The sequence below is a fragment of the Armigeres subalbatus genome, chromosome 1, assembly GCF_024139115.2.
Source record: "Armigeres subalbatus isolate Guangzhou_Male chromosome 1, GZ_Asu_2, whole genome shotgun sequence".
In the NCBI taxonomy this organism is placed as follows: domain Eukaryota; kingdom Metazoa; phylum Arthropoda; class Insecta; order Diptera; family Culicidae; genus Armigeres; species Armigeres subalbatus.
The window spans coordinates 250422338-250438665 of NC_085139.1; the positions used below are offsets into that span (position 1 = coordinate 250422338).

The window sequence follows — 16328 nt, forward strand, 5'->3', positions numbered from 1 at the left end:
TGATTGGTCACACTCAAACGGACGAAATTGCAATCGCCAAGCTTGACAGAATTGGAGTCGGTGGAAATCTCCTCGATTGGTTTCGATCATATCTGACCGGACGCCAGCTGGTGGTTGCTTTGGGCGTCTGGTATACCGCAGGGCAGCCATTAATATTCCTGCTTCAACGATGTTCACCATGCCTTCGATGGACCTTTGCGGACGATCTGAAGATATTTTTTCCCATCTGCTCAATAGCCGATTGCCAATCACTCCAAAACCAGATCACTGTGTTTGCCAACGTGTATGTACTCTGAACCGACTTGTAGTCAACCCGGTGAAATGTTTGGTAATTACTTTTCCACGAAAGAAGGAGAAGTTTAGTTACTCTCTTCTCGACAACCATCGACCGAGTGCATTGCGTGAAAGATTTGGGAGTTCTTCTATTCAGGGTGGAGAAAAATTTCACTGACGTAGACTGCCGTTCTACGCAAAACTGTCCCATGTACATAGGAAATCCCAGCAAACATGGGATAAATATGTGTATGACGGCAGTAGATTGCTTAAAGGAACTCTACTGCTCTCTCGTTCGATCAACGTTGGAATGCTCGGTGGTCTGGTTCCCTTACCACAACGGATCGGAGCGCATCGAATCAATACAACACCGCTTTGTTCGTTTTGCATTGCGCAAACTACCATGGAGAGACCCATTTTTGCCTCCCTAGTTACGTGGACCGCGTATCCGTAGGGTCGTAAGCAGAGCACTGACCGTCGCTGATATTATACAAGGAAGGTGTCCAGACATTCTGCGACAAATTAACATTAGCATGGAACATCGACCATTGCGGACTAGCATAATGTTGAGACTTCCCCTTCGCCGCACCAACTATGGTTTGAGCAACGCTCTGAACGGACGGTTTAGGGTCATTTGGCCTCGGAAAGAAAGAAAGAAGAAGGAACAAGGAAGATCTTTCCGAAGAAGGAAGAGAGAGAGAAGAAGAAGGAAGAAGGAAAAATAATAAAGAAGAAGGAAGACAGAATACATAAAAAGGAAGAAAGAATAAGTATGAAGGAAGAGGAAGAAGAAAGAAGGCAGAAGGAAGGAAGAAGAAAGAAAGAAGAAAAAAGAAGGAACAAGAAAGAATGAAGAAGGGAGAAGCAAGAAGAAAGAAGGAAGAAAGAAAAAGGAAGAATGAAGGAGGGAGAAGCGGGAAGAAGAAGGAAAAAGGAAAGAACTTCTTACTTCTCACTTTTCATTCCTTACTCTTCCCTACTCGTAACATAAGGTCAATTTTTTTTAACTATTCGGCCAAACGACCCGTTCGGCCAAAAGGCATTCGGCTAAATGGCGTTCGGCCAAATGGCATGACACCGAACGGACTACAGTGAGATCTTAATAGGATGACATCAGTATTTGTCTACCACTTGACAAGAATAACCAGTTGGCTATGACATCTAGATCTTGCTGCAGCGCAAGACAATCGGTCAATGATCGAATAATTCGAAATATTTTCAAATCGTCGGCGTACATGAGGCGATGAGATTGAAGTTTACAGCATAAATCGTTCAAGAAGATGATGAAAATCAGTGGCCCTAGCCCGGGTAGAAACCGTGATGTTGATATGAAAAGATGATATGAACTTGTTTGAAATAAGAGTAAAAATGGTAAGCGAAAATAACAAAAATTTGCACGAAATGTCATAAAAATATCAGATTTTGCTATTACCAAAAACAAACTTATAGCTCAAGATATTGATAAGTTCTTGTTAATAGCAAAACCTGATATTTTTATGATATTTCGGAGCAAATTTTTGTTGTTTTCGCTTGTTATTTTTACTCTTTTTTCCAACAAGTTCATATCATGTTTGCATCAATATCACGTTTTAATCTTAGGGTCGATTTCTTCACCTCCGCTTAGGGTTTAAACCAGGTTTAAACGTATGGGCAAGCACCGCTTAAGAGTTAAGCGGAGGTGAAGAAATTGGCCCTTAATGAGCTATTAGCATCTACCCGGGAGATGACCTACCAATCAGGCAAGCAGTGTTGGTAAAAGCTCAAGTTCTCAAATCTCATCCACGATTCAAATCAAGCGCGAGACAAACCTCACCCGACCCATTACCCATAGAATCGTCATTGATTCGACTCACGATTTGCATCATTGCGTGATTTTTGCGTGTTCTTCTTCGTTAAATTCATCGGAATAACTTTCTTTACTTAAAACAATAGATAAAACAATCCATACGTAAACATAAAATACGCTTCGACTGGGTTTTGACACTTTTCGGAGCAAAAACATTTTTCGGCGAATGAGCGAAACGATGCGATTCTGCGTGAAAAACTCATGCGCGATGCTCTCCATGCAGAATCGCAAGCGAGTCAGCTCGCGCATGAAGCTTCGGTTGGTGAATTTTGAGCATGATTCTACCAACACTGCAGGTAAGAGCGCACGTTCTAAGTTCTTTAAAGTTACTCGGTGAGGAACTTTTATCGAAATCCTTCGAAAAGTCGATATAAACGCTGTCAACTTGACATCTGATATTTTCTACTCCTAGACTCCTAGCGCAAGCGACATGTTGAACAAAATGCAAACTGGAAATCCTAATACGTCAGCACATCGTTGAATGAAAACAGGAGGTTGTCTATCTGGACCTGGACCCTTTGATGGATCGACAGCTCATAATGTTTTTGAAATTTCAACTACAGAGAATGTGGGCCCAGAAAGTTCATGTTATATGATGGAAGAGAGTTAAGAAGGTCTGTCGAATCTGGAGGAGGATTCGTATTGTACATCGACCTGTTTCACTCTCCACCAAAGCGATTCCTAATGTTATAACCTCCCACACTAACAATTCCAAAACCTCCCGTGGCACCTATGAGAGGTCGTAGAATTCTCTGCATCTTTCTTAAGTAGGTATCCAACTAACCATTCAGCATTCGCTGAATGGCCAGGACAGAATTCAACTATTGGAGAGTGCATTGCTTCCATCTGAGAGATAGTGATCAAAATCTGTGGTAACGGATGAAAATGATGCTACTCTCATACAATAGTCTTGGCTTGTACCACCTACGAATTTGTACGAATTGCTCAATGCTAATGCTAATGACAGCAATTTGATTTTTCCTTGTGATACTGCTTTGTTAGTTATTATTGTAGTGACCATACTAGTTTCAGATTCATCATTAGGATTATACACAATCTATTGATGTATACCATAAATAAGTAAATAAAAATAAATTAATATCCAACATCCTTAAAAAAAAAATTTCGTGGAAGTGCAGATGATTTGTTGTCATATGAAAAAGCGAGTATTATGTCAAAATTTTCCTACCCATCACTTAATTAACTGGCAATTTGGACACGGCCGGCGCCGGTATTCCTTACTTTTGGCTCAACAGTTTTTACATATTCAGCAACAGAGGACGGACAATCATGCTCATGCTTCATCAAATTCATGGAAATCATAATCGTCTTCTTTGTACTATTCCGAAACAACGAAACATCCGGCACAGCTAGATTCACAGTCTCTTTTGATTGCGCCACCTATTCCTGTTTTTATCCGTGGCCCAATTGTATTTATCGCAAATCTTTACCTATGGGGTGACTGTTTCTATCTCACAATCGACGAGAGTAAACTTTGTGTTGGTTTGAATCCCTGACAAAAATAAGCTTCTTTGGGTTTGCTTTAAACTTCTTCCTCTTGAATCAGAGTACTCAAAACCGTGAGGAATCCCAATTATCTAATTCAAATCGCGCTCTAACGATGGTCCCAACTTGGACAAGGGTGACATAACTCATTCGCAAATGCAAAAAAAATCACTCTGCTAACACTCATCTTTCGCGCTTTCCCTCCACAGGTCGCCCGGCTCCGGAAGATTGCTACCGTCTGGACATGGGCAAATCGATCCGGGAGAACGCCCAGGACATTTACGTGGGCCTCAGTGCCCGAACCACAAACGAAAACAAACGACTTAGCCTGTTGAACGGGCTAGTGAAGCTAATCGAACGATGGAAAAAGGAGAACGCCCTCGGCAGCTGTCCGGTGCTGATCGGGAGTCCCCAGCGGAAAGTTCTGCAGCAGCGCGAACGGGCCCTCGAGTTCGCCGTGGCCGAGTGGCTGTACTGCATCAGTGCGTCACTGGTGCACCATTTCACGCAGATTCGCGCCGGGGCGCTGCGAGCCATTCGGCACCTGCTGATGGCACCGGGCGATGTGAGGGCACTGAACGAACTTCAGTTGGGACATTTGGTCTGCCGTAGTTTGGACGTGCTGTTGAAGAACGAAGAAGAACGAGTGCAGGCGTTGAAGTTGGTCCGGAAGCAACTGATGGTTGCCCCGGAGCTGGTGTGCCCTGCCTTGGTGAGGTGTTTGGTGTCGCTGGGGGAAAGTGGAGCCGAAGATCGTACCATGCGGATGGACAGGGAGGATCGTATGTTGAGGGCCTGCTTGGCCACGTTGTGCGAGTTTGGAGTGTTGAATCCGAGGCTTTTGATAGTGTGTGGGGGAGTTAGTGTGATTACCAGGAACGTGTTGGAGTGTCACAGTCCGCGAATAGCGGAAAGTTTGTGTGGGGTGTTGTTGCACCTGCTGGAATGGCCAAAAACGCGACACATTGCCGGAGTCCGGCTGGATTGCTTAGGCGCTCCGTATTGTGATTTCACGTATCGATTAGGAATTATGGATAAGAATAAAGATGCACGAGACTTGCGGTTTACGTGCAGTAGGTTGGCGTTGTTGTCGGTACTGCGAAGCTGGGCTGGGACGATAGAGTTTTGCAATCCGGCGAAACCGTCTGGACTGAAAGCAATCATCGATATTCTGTATCTGAATCAGCTGGAAGTGCGCAAAGCAGTGTTGGATCTGCTGTACGAACTTTTAGGTCTTCCGCAGCCCGTTTGGTCTGACGAATATTCGGTGGCGCTGTCGGTGGTTGATCCCGCGGAGTATCAGGACTCGTGGCGTCTGAACGAAGGTTTTGTGGCGGCGGAAGGAATCGCGGTGCTTCCTTCGCTGGCAAGCTGTGTGCCAAACGTTTCCGATATACATCTCGCTCTACTTTTGTACTGTTTTATCGAAAATGGGCTTCTAAATGCGCTGGTGGAGGTGATCATCTCGAGTGATACTTTCATTTCGGTTCGAGCGACAATCTTGTTGGGGAAAATTCTGCATCAAATGCACCTGCTGCTTCCGGCGGAAATTTGCAGTTCGACACCGTCGACCACGCTACCAACGCTTATCTCGAAAGCAACCGAAGGTAATCATCAGGCCAAGGCTGCTATCGCTTCCCTCCAGCAGTTTCATCAAATGCTTCAAAATCGGCCGGCTTCCTGTTCGTTGTTCCTGGATTGTATCATCCAGAGTGGAGATCTAATCAACACCAGGATATTTAAGCGGGAGCTGAGTGCTCAGGTATGCAATCATAAATATTTTTTGCCAAACCTAATTTTGTAAATTCCTAACTTAAACTCCGCTTGCTTCACAGGAATCAGTCCCCCTACCAGCAACCAAATATGCGGTCGTAGACAGTAGCTCCGGATTCGGTACGAAACGCGTTCGCCACGATTCAGTGGGATCAACGGGTAGCTCCAGTGGAAGCGGAGGCGTCGGCGGTCGCTTAGGGTATCTATTTACCGGAAGTCTTCCGATGCAGAATGGATCCTCCTTGGACGACAGCGGAATGGTGGTCTCGGGCAAAAACAACAGTTCGAAACGATCCAGCCTGAAGCGGGCTCGCTTCATGCAGTTCTTCGACAACATCAAGGAGAACGAAAGACTCATCAGGGACTCGAATGTGCTGGGGAACAAGGACGCCAACATGTGGGACTGGGATATTGTCATCACAATCTTCCGGTCGGACAGCTTGGGAAGCAAGCTGGATGTTCAGAATACGCGGTTCATCAGGAGAATCATCGACTACTTTAAGCCAAGTAATAACCGATTCTCGCATCAAGATTTGACCAGATATAATCGGCAGCTACCTGCGTACGTGACGGCGGCTCTAGAGTTACTCGACTGGTTGCAGCAAAGCCAGGAGGTTTGTTATTGCTTTTTCACCAATGAAAGAATCTGTTCACCGAATCCTTCGGTTCACTTTTATTTTCAGCTGGAATGCATCCGGATACTGACCGATCTATTCTTCGATATCAGTCGTCAGCTGATGTCAATCCACACCAAGAAATCCGCTCACGAATGTTTGTTCAGTCCGCAGCACATGACCAGCACCATGTGCCATCAGTACTTCCTTTTTATCGGTAGATTGTGTCGAACCGAGAAGGGGCTTTCCGTGCTAACCAACACAGATGTATTTAAAGAGTAAGTTGCGTAAAAATTGCCATAGGATCACGAAGTCTAACAAATCCTTGTTTTTTTTTTAGACTGACGACAATCGTCACCAAAACCAACCACATCTGCTACGTCAAGCTGATCGTATCCGGGCTGGATTACAGTCTGGACGGAGAGCCTCGCAAGATCCTGATGCGAGCTCTGCTCAAACATCCTTCAGCCAAAGCCCGTCTCTACGCGACCCAGTTTATGCGAGTGCTTCTCCGAGCACGGTTACCGAACTTCGAGGTGTGGGGCATGCCGCTGCTGTTAAAACTGGTCGATGAATGCCAGGCCAAATGTGTCCAACTGGCAGCGCTTGAAATCCTAGAGGAAGCATGCTACGAACGGACCTACCTGGAGGAACTGGTCAACGTTTGGCCCAACTTGGAGCGGGTCAGCGATCACGGAAAGCTAGTCATGATGAAGTTCTATTCGATACCGAGAGGCTTGAACCACCCGGAGGCGCGGATCAAAGAGGAGATCGAGACCTGGGTTAAGGGCTTCAATAAAAAGTGAGTAACAAAAGCGCTGAACCTATCCTCAATTGGGTTGTTTAGGGGTATATATGTTTTTACATATTCTGAATATGCATAAAAAACTGAGCCTAACCCCAATTTTTCAGAATTTTCGGAGCCCCGGAACTATTTTTAATTTGCATTTTAAATTTATATGGGACTAAAAATTTGTTCTTATGCTGCATGGGCTAACTGTCATTCTATGAATGTTAGTGTCATTCTATCGATTGAAATGGCTTATTGTTTGCTGTATAAAAATGTAAATAAAAGGTTTACAAACAAAATAAAAATATGCTGGAGATCAGAAAAGCATGCTTTTTATGTTAAACTATAAAAAACCTCATATTTTTCTTTGCTAAACAACCCAATTGAATTACATTTTTGTGATATTCTGTTCCTTGAACGTTTATTACCAAATCATTTCCATAGAAAATGTTGTTTCGGAAGATCCTCCGGAGGAATTCCCAGAAAAACTTCCAGATGAATATCCGAAGGAATTCCGAGAGGAACTTCCGAAAGAATCCCCGGAGTTATTTCCAAAGGAATTTGCCTGAGGAATTCCAGAGGAACTTCCGGAGAACCTCCTGAAGTCTTCCAGAGGAATTCGCAGAGAAACTTCCATAAATAATTCCATGAAAGTACTGCTCTGGGAGTTCCTCGGGAAGTCCTTCGGAAGTTTCTCCGGACGTTTTCTTCGGAAGTTCTTCTAGAGGAACTCCCGGAGGTTCTTCCGGAGGAACTCTCGGAGGTTCTTCCGGAAGAATTCCCGGAGGTTCTTCCGGAGCAAATCTCGGAGGTACACACGGAGGAACTTCCGGAGGAATTCCTGGAGGAACTTTCGGAGGAATTCTTGGAGGAACTTCCGGAGGAATCCCTGGAGGAACTTCCGGAGGAATTCCTGGAGGAACTTCCGGAGGAATCCCTGGAGGAACTTCCGGAGGAATTCCTGGAGGAACTTCCAAAGGAATTCCTGGAGAAACTTCCGGAGGAATTCCTGGAGGAACTTCCGGAGGAATTCCTGGAGGAACTTCCGGAGGAATTCCTGGAGGAATTCCTGGAGGAACTTCCGGAGGAACTTCCGGAGGAATTCCTGGAGGAACTTCCGGAGGAATTCCTGGAGGAACTTCCGGAGGAATTCCTGGAGGAACTTCCGGAGGAATTCCTGGAGGAACTTCCGGAGGAATTCCTGGAGGAACTTCCGGAGGAACTTCCGGAGGAATTCCTGGAGGAACTTCCGGAGGAACTTCCGGAGGAATTCCTGGAGGAACTTCCGGAGGAATTCCTGGAGGAACTTCCGGAGGAATTCCTGGAGGAACTTCCGGAGGAATTCCTGGAGGAATTCGGAGGAATTCCTGGAGGAACTTCCGGAGGAATTCGGAGGAATTCCTGGAGGAACTTCCGGAGGAATTCCTGGAGGAACTTCCGGAGGAATTCCTGGAGGAACTTCCGGAGGAATTCCTGGAGGAACTTCCGGAGGAATTCCTGGAGGAACTTCCGGAGGAATTCCTGGAGGAACTTCCGGAGGAACTTCCGGAGGAATTCCTGGAGGAACTTCCGGAGGAATTCCTGGAGGAACTTCCGGAGGAATTCCTGGAGGAACTTCCGGAGGAATTCCTGGAGAAACTTCCGGAGGAATTCCTAGAGGAACTTCCGGAGGAATTCCTGGAGGAACTTCCGGAGGAATTCCTGGAGGAACTTACGAAGGAATTCCTGGATGAACTTTCGGACGAAAGCCTGGAGGAACTTGCGGAGAAATTCCTGGTTGAATTTCAGAAGGATTTCCTGGAGGAACTTCCGGAGGAATTCCTGGAGGAACTTCCGGAGGAATTCTTGGAGGAACTTCGGAGGAATTCCTGGAGGAACTTCCGGAGGAATTCCTGGAGGAACTTCCGGAGGAATTCCTGGAGGAACTTCCGGAGGAATTCCTGGAGGAACTTCCGGAGGAATTCCTGGAGGAACTTCCGGAGGAATTCCTGGAGGAACTTCCGGAGGAATTCCTGGAGGAACTTCCGGAGGAATTCCTGGAGGAACTTCGGAGGAATTCCTGGAGGAACTTCCGGAGGAATTCCTGGAGGAACTTCCGGAGGAACTTCCGGAGGAATTCCTGGAGGAACTTCCGGAGGAATTCCTGGAGGAACTTCCGGAGGAATTCCTGGAGGAACTTCCGGAGGAATTCCTGGAGGAACTTCCGGAGGAATTCCTGGAGGAACTTCCGGAGGAATTCCTAGAGGAACTTCCGGAGGAATTCCTGAAGGAACTTCCGGAGGAACTTCCGGAGGAATTCCTGGAGGAACTTCCGGAGGAATTCCTGGAGGAACTTCCGGAGGAATTCCTGGAGGAACTTCCGGAGGAATTCCTGGAGGAACTTCCGGAGGAATTCCTGGAGGAACTTCCGGAGGAATTCCTGGAGGAACTTCTGGAGGAATTTTTGGAGGAACTTCCGGAGGAATTCCTGGAGGAACTTCCGGAGGAATTCCTGGAGGAACTTACGGAGGAATTCCTGGAGGAACTTCCGGAGGAATTCCTGGAGGAACTTCCGGAGGAATTCCTGGAGGAACTTCCGGAGGAATTCCTGGAGGAACTTCCGGAGGAATTCCTGGAGGAACTTTCAAAGGAATTCCTGGAGGAACTTCCGGAGGAATTCCTGGAGGAACTTCCGGAGGAATTCCTGGAGGAACTTCCGGAGGAATCCCTGGAGGAACTTCCGGAGGAATCCCTGGAGGAACTTCCTGGAGGAACTTTCGGAGGAATTCCTGGAGGAACTTCCGGAGGAATTCCTGGAGGAACTTCCGGAGGAATTCCTGGAGGAACTTCCGGAGGAATTCCTGGAGGAACTTCCGGAGGAATTCCTGGAGGAACTTCCGGAGGAATTCCTGAAGGAACTTCCGGAGGAATTCCTGAAGGAACTTCCGGAGGAATTCCTGAAGGAACTTCCGGAGGAATTCCTGAAGGAACTTCCGGAGGAATTCCTGAAGGAACTTCCGGAGGAATTCCTGAAGGAACTTCCGGAGGAATTCCTGGAAGAACTTCCGGAGGAATTCCTGGAGGAATTCCTGGAGGAACTTCCGGAGGAATTCCGGGAGGAACTTCCGGAGGAAATCCGGGAGGAACTTCCGGAGGAAATCCGGGAGGAACTTCCGGAGGAAATCCGGGAGGAACTTCCGGAGGAAATCCGGGAGGAACTTCCGGAGTAATTCCGGGAGGAACTTCTGGAGGGAACTTCCGAAGAAATTCCTGGAGAAACTTCCGGAGGAATTCCTGGAGGAACTTCCGGAGGAATTCCTGGAGGAACTTCCGGAGGAATCCCTGGCGGAACTTCCGGAGGAATTCCTGGAGGAACTTCCGGAAAAATTTCTTGGAGGAACTTTCACGCCACCTTGCACTATTCCCACTTTGCTTCATTCTCATTAACGATGACAACAAAATTTCTCCTGTCGCAGATACGTCCTACTGATCGAAGCCGATATCCACGCCCACCTGACGCAACATACCAAAACCGAGGACGGAACGTACAGCCGAAGACATTGCGCCCAGCGGGTAGGCGTTACCGCTCCCAACATGTTACCACATTTGTACGGCCAACTGGTGCAGACAACCAAGGGGATAACCCATCTGCAGGCCCACGGCGAGCTTCTAACTCTCATCGACACCCTTCTGCTGGCCAAGTGCACCGACGAGAAGGATGTCATAGCCTTGAAGGCAGCCATGTGGGCTTTGGCGCATTTCAGCACCAGCAAGGAAGGAGTCTCCTATCTGAACGAAATTTCAGCAACCGTTTTCGAACATTTCGTACAGCTCGCCAAATACGCCGAAGTCTATTCGGTCCGTTCGACGGCCTTCAACTGCGTTTGTCTGATCTCCACCACCCAGATGGGCGCCGAAGTCCTGCAGAAGCTCGATTGGATTGCGGTTCGGCACGATCGCAGCACCTACTGGCCTGTCAACGAACCAGATGAATGGTTTCCCAAGCAGTTCAACACTCCCGTCCGACATAACTACGAATTCCCACCCTACAACTACACTGCACTGCTGGAAACGAATGAACCACTAATCCAGAACGATTCCGACGAGCAACTGATCGTTTCACGTATGGAAAGCACAACCGTCGGTGAAGATCAAAGCGATTGTGCCGCTGCGTCTACGTCCCGATCCAAAACCCTCCCGGAAAGCATCCTCGGCCCGAATCGAACTCCATCTTCGCAAACCCATAAACGCTCCCTCTCGGAGTCCAAAACAACGGACGGCATTAGTTTGATGAGTACGACGGCCCCGCCAGCTTCCGGTCAAATGCCCAGTTACCCAACCTATACGAGAACACGCTACAACTCCGGCACGGATTCCAACACGTCCGGCGTGAGCAGCTACGAGTCCATCTTCGGTAGTCGCTTCCACGCCGACATGATGCAGCAGGGCCAACTCTCGCCCATCCCAAGCAGCTCGAACCTGATTGATTTGAAGAAACTATCCACGGAGGAAAAGTACCGGCGGGTCTCGCTCACGGGATTACCGCTCAAGGAAACCAGCTTTATGACGGCCCAAGATCTGTACGGCTATCACACCCTTCGGATACTGCGCCGACGCTGCCGACCGATGTTATCCGAATCGGCAGCGGACGATTTGGCGGAGATGATGGACGATACCATGGGTAGCGTGACGTCCTCGTCGTCCACTTCGACCATCTCGCGGTTCCGGCTGCGGGCGTCAAAAGTGCTGTACGAACAGCAGCGGAAGCTCAAGGTTCGCAGCCTGGATCGAAACCATAGCTTCAATGCGGTGATGGGGTAAGGTCGATGGAAAAATTTTGATATGTTGTGGGTTTAAAAATTATTTGTTTTTCGCAGGTATGACGAATTTCGACAGAGTTTACGGATCAAGCATCAGAGACTTCAAATGCAGGCAGAAATACGGGGACCCTGTTATGCAGGTAAGGTTTTTTAGATCTCAGATTCTGACTGTCTAATTATTTTATTCATACCTAATATGTCATCCTTTCCTCTGCTTTCAGGAATCTGTCTCCCGCGAAACATCCTCAATCTGTTCCCCCATGAAGAGTCCTCCGGTACGTACGTTTCGAATTTCACCCTCAACGAGCTCGACTCTAACATCTCGGTTGAGCTGGACTCCCGAGGTTCGAATGCCGCAACCAGCAACATACAGATCGTGGATCGTGAATCGGCCGATTCCATCAAACTCTTACGTGCCAATTCCGTTGACAGCAACGGAGTGGGACACGTTCGCGACGAGTGCCTGCAGTGCTGCCGCCGACGGCTTGACCCGTCTGGCATCAGTTCCAGCAGTCGCAGTGAGTTCTTCAACTCGTCGGAGAGTTCCTTCAGCGACGAGGTGGACCGCACTAGGGCAAGCATTCTGCGACACGTCCAACGGATGGCCAATCCCGTGTGGAGCAAGCAGAGCCGTACGCAGCTGCTGGAACTGAAGCAGAAGCATCCGAGCGCGTTCCAAGACATCTGCCTTTACTCCGAGGTGTGCCAACAGCTCGGTCGAAACACGTATCGACTAGGGTCAAGGCGGTTTTTACAAGAGCTGTTCCTCGATTTGGACTTTGGTTGTTTCTATCGCGAAGCGGAGGAGATCAGTACGGCCAAAATGGATCGGCTGGGTGGGCCGGATGATTTAGTTCCGTTGAATGGGGAGGCGTCATCGCCGTCTGGGTCGAAACAAGTTATATCGCCGGGAGGGTCTAAAGTAAGTGCAGTTGGTGGTTCTGATGTGAGGACTAATCACAGTGGAAAAACAAATTACGAAACTAGCAATACAACGCATTTGAGCTCGAATAACGATGTAACTCGCAATAGCAAGGTGCCTTCGCCTGTCTCGGGCGAAAGCGGAAACACGAGTGTTGGAAGTGGTAATGTTAATAACGGGATCAGTGACAGTAGCAGCACTGGTCAGACGGGTCCGGCTCTCAAGCCACATCATGTGCGATCACCACCGATGGCAAGTCTGTACGAAACCAGCGTCGAAAATTTAGCTGAGCTTAGTTCGACCCCGAAAGGGGTAGGATTGAGGGTGCAAATTGCCCAGCATCAGGTGGAAAAGGTAAGTCTCAATAATATTTTGGAAGATTCGACAATGCGGTAACAAGACTAACACGTTTCACATTTTACAGGCAATGAACCGCCACTCGACCGGTACGGACCTCCCGGACGGTATCACCAAAGACTTGGCAGCCGGTCGCTCCGACGACGACGATCCCCCGTCATCCTCGTCGGCATCGGGAGCCATATCCCACAACCAGAATACCAAATATAAAACCCGACCGCGCTTCAACACGCTGGAGCTGGACCTGAGCTGTACCAAAAACAAGTTCCCCATCCGCAGGGACCGGGGATCGTCGTCGGGCCGCTCGGTGACGGACTATTCGCCTACGACGCCGACCGGCGGCATCATAACGACATTCGGTGTGACGATACTGGGTCCGCCGCCAGGTGTAACATCGGGCGACAGCAGAAGCAGCAGCGCAGTCACAAGTCCGACCAGCGCAATGCAGCAGGGCGCTCCGGCTTTGTTTTGCGAGCAAAGGTTGGAGCAGCAGCTCATTAAGGGGAGCAAATCGGAGGCCGCACTGACGGCGAAGAAGTGAAAAACTGTGTGTGTTTGTGAAAGAAAGATGGAAGGACAAGTACGACCGAGGTTTGATAGCGGATGCAGTTTAGTGTGTTATGTTTGCTTTTTAGGTGCAAAGGTGTTTTCATTTCTAGGAACACGTGATTGGTGAGGTTTTAGAGGAGGCAATTTTACGGGAAATAGAATTGACATAAGTTTATTTGAACTGGATGTGGAATAATAATTATTTTGTTGTAGAAATGCATAATTTCAAGATAACACTTTTATCAATCGTTTATTTACAGCCTTATTTACCCTACAACAACTCTACAAAGTCGAAATTTCGTATGTTCTAATGCAGCGGTTCTTAAACTGGGGTACATGTACCCCCGGAGGTACCTTTGCTTGTCTCTGGGAAAACCTGAGACAAAAATGCGAAATGACCGATGTTGTATTGCGTTTCTGTGACAACTAGATAGAACGGAATCTTTTTTCTACTGTGTACATTTGTTGTCCTGAATAAAAAGCACAATACTAGGGTTTGGGCACATAATTTGGGTGCTCGGAGACGAGCCAGCCTTGGGCTGAAAGTCTCCTCAATAAAGACACAAAAAAAAAACATAATTTGTGTCTCGGTGAGATTCTCCAATCGCTGTTCAAAAGCCGAAGTTCAAAATCTATTGCGCGCATTTGGAAAAAGTCCGACAATTGATGAATTGGAAATTTATTTTCAAACATAATAGCAAGAACTAGTACTGCTCTTGGGCAGATTCTATAAAATGACCCTTATGGGTAAAAGGGAAATACCTATGGGACTTATTGTGACAAACCGGGCGTCAATTCGACATATTATTATTATTATTATAGAGGATTGCAGCGAGTTTCAAAATTGGAAAATCGACACATTTGGCCATATGGATGGCAGTTTTCAAAAAGTACAGAGTAGGGGACGCCTGCGACGATGTTGTGTGCATTGGAACTCGCTCCGCTGATTGAGACCCGGAATGTCCTTGCCGGCAGGTAATTGTTGATGATTTTCACCAGGTAGCTGGGAAAATTGTAGCGTGAAATGCTTTTTTTGAATAGCTTGGATAATCCTGAGAGAAGGCTGATGGGACTATACCTTTGGGGGAGGAAGGATCCTTCCCTTAAAGATCAGCGAAAGGTGCTCAAAGAACGGAGCACTCATGTGTTTGAGCTCGAGATTCAGGTTGCTGTCGAAGCCTGGGCCCTTCATGTTCTTCGATGATTCGTCGAGAAGTCGTTGGGAATCAAATGGATGTTGTTAGCATGCTCGTTGACGGCTGCTTCGTGTGGACTGACGATGTTCTGCCCAAGATTGTGGGAGCTAACGAAGTGACGACATATTTCAGCGATCTTCTCTGCAGGAGTTATCAAGCGATCCTTAGAGCCATTATTGTCTTGTGGGATCAAAGGTGGAATGGGCCGAGGCTTGGATTTTAGTATTTGGTCATTTTCCAGAACGGCTTAGCATAATCTGGGAGAGTGCGGATCTTATTCGAGAAGTCATTATTTTTGAGGTCCACCATTCTGGCCTTGATAATTTTTGTGATTCGATTGCAGCGTGCCTTAAGCTCAGGCAGTCCAGTACGCTGAAACTGCCTGCGAGTGACATTCCGCAATCGATGTTTAAGGAGTTGCTTACCTGCCGAGCCGTCGGGACATGCTGCTCTCTGGCCACCGAGATTGCCTCTTCGATGGCGCACAGCTGGCGGTCAATACTTTCCGGCGTCCCTGGACGCACCATGTAATCGATTGTGTTGTCGACGCACTACTGGAACCGCTGCCAGTTCACTTGATAGTAGTTTCGCCGTAACTGCTGGTTCCGATTGACCGAGGAGTCCACTTCCGCCACCACCGGATAGTGATCCGAACTAAGCTCCTGGTAGACGACCGGCTGATCGTTCATGTTGCTTATGTATAGGTCGAAGGTTGCGTGGACACCAGACCGACTCAGCCGAGTGGGGGAATCCGGGCTCAAGATCGTGTAGTGGCCTTCCTCCATGTCGTTGCTCCAGATGGTGCCGTTTTGATTGCCGCGACTGTTGCCCCAGGCTTGATGTTTGGCATTCAGGTCGCCGGCAATGATATGCTGGCCTTGCCTCCGCGAAAGCTAGACGATGTCCCTACGAAGGGCAGCCGATGATCCATCGCCGGCTTTGGCTTGTGTTGGACAGTACGCCGCGATAACCATTAACTAAGGGTAGTACACCCTTGGTGGGGGCATCCATCAATTCAGCTGTTATTGGTCGACGGTACAGCAGCAGTGCCTTTCTCTGCTTTGTTCTCTCCGAGGCAGCCAAGTTGATTGCGACGAGACGAACGCAATGAGAAAAAAGAACTGTGCAATAAAAATCCTATTCGACTAAATGCTGATGTCATATTAGAAATTTGGAGACAGTACTCGTCGATAGAAAATCCTTCCGCACGCCATAGCATATGAGCAAGTCAAACCACCTTCCTTTTGTCAGAGGAGATATATCAGCTTCCACACTGATATACTTTCTTCCCCCTTCATACGGGAGTTTGGCAGAAGGAAGGTCGTGCGATATATAACATCACAAATATTGCCCTCCGCTCGCTTTCAAATCGACTTCTATAAAAACATTCTTCATGCCTGCCGTATCCTAACGGAACTATCAATTCTATACTTTCGCCTCCATTTCTATCATGAACATGCACGTCTAAGTTTGGAAGATGATATTAGCATTTCCATATCATTGTAAATCGTTTAACTTCACGTAGAAGTAACACACACACAAAATCATTAATTTAGTGAAGATTCTTTGGTTTTGTTTCTGTTAGTCATTGGGAATGGAATCGTTTTTTTTTTTCGGTCCGCCATTTTATACAAAAGAAGCTAAATCCGAGATGAATTTTCTTCAAAGTGCAAAACACAGTGGCGTAGCCAGAAAATTGGTCT

General features: G+C 47.6%; 1 protein-coding gene across 1 annotated transcript in view; it reads left to right on the forward strand.

Moving 5' to 3' along the window:
- The window catches only part of LOC134206575 (rapamycin-insensitive companion of mTOR), a 43805-nt gene extending 30190 nt beyond the window's left edge, over positions 1 to 13615 (forward strand). Inside the window, exons 2-9 of the mRNA XM_062682301.1 lie at positions 3835 to 5387; positions 5461 to 6012; positions 6082 to 6290; positions 6353 to 6814; positions 10258 to 11598; positions 11659 to 11741; positions 11823 to 12877; positions 12948 to 13615. Of these exons, the coding sequence (XP_062538285.1) occupies positions 3835 to 5387; positions 5461 to 6012; positions 6082 to 6290; positions 6353 to 6814; positions 10258 to 11598; positions 11659 to 11741; positions 11823 to 12877; positions 12948 to 13421 (5729 nt within the window). The 3' untranslated portion in view covers positions 13422 to 13615. The remainder of the gene's footprint in view (positions 1 to 3834; positions 5388 to 5460; positions 6013 to 6081; positions 6291 to 6352; positions 6815 to 10257; positions 11599 to 11658; positions 11742 to 11822; positions 12878 to 12947) is intronic.
- The last annotated feature ends 2713 nt before the right edge of the window (positions 13616 to 16328 follow it).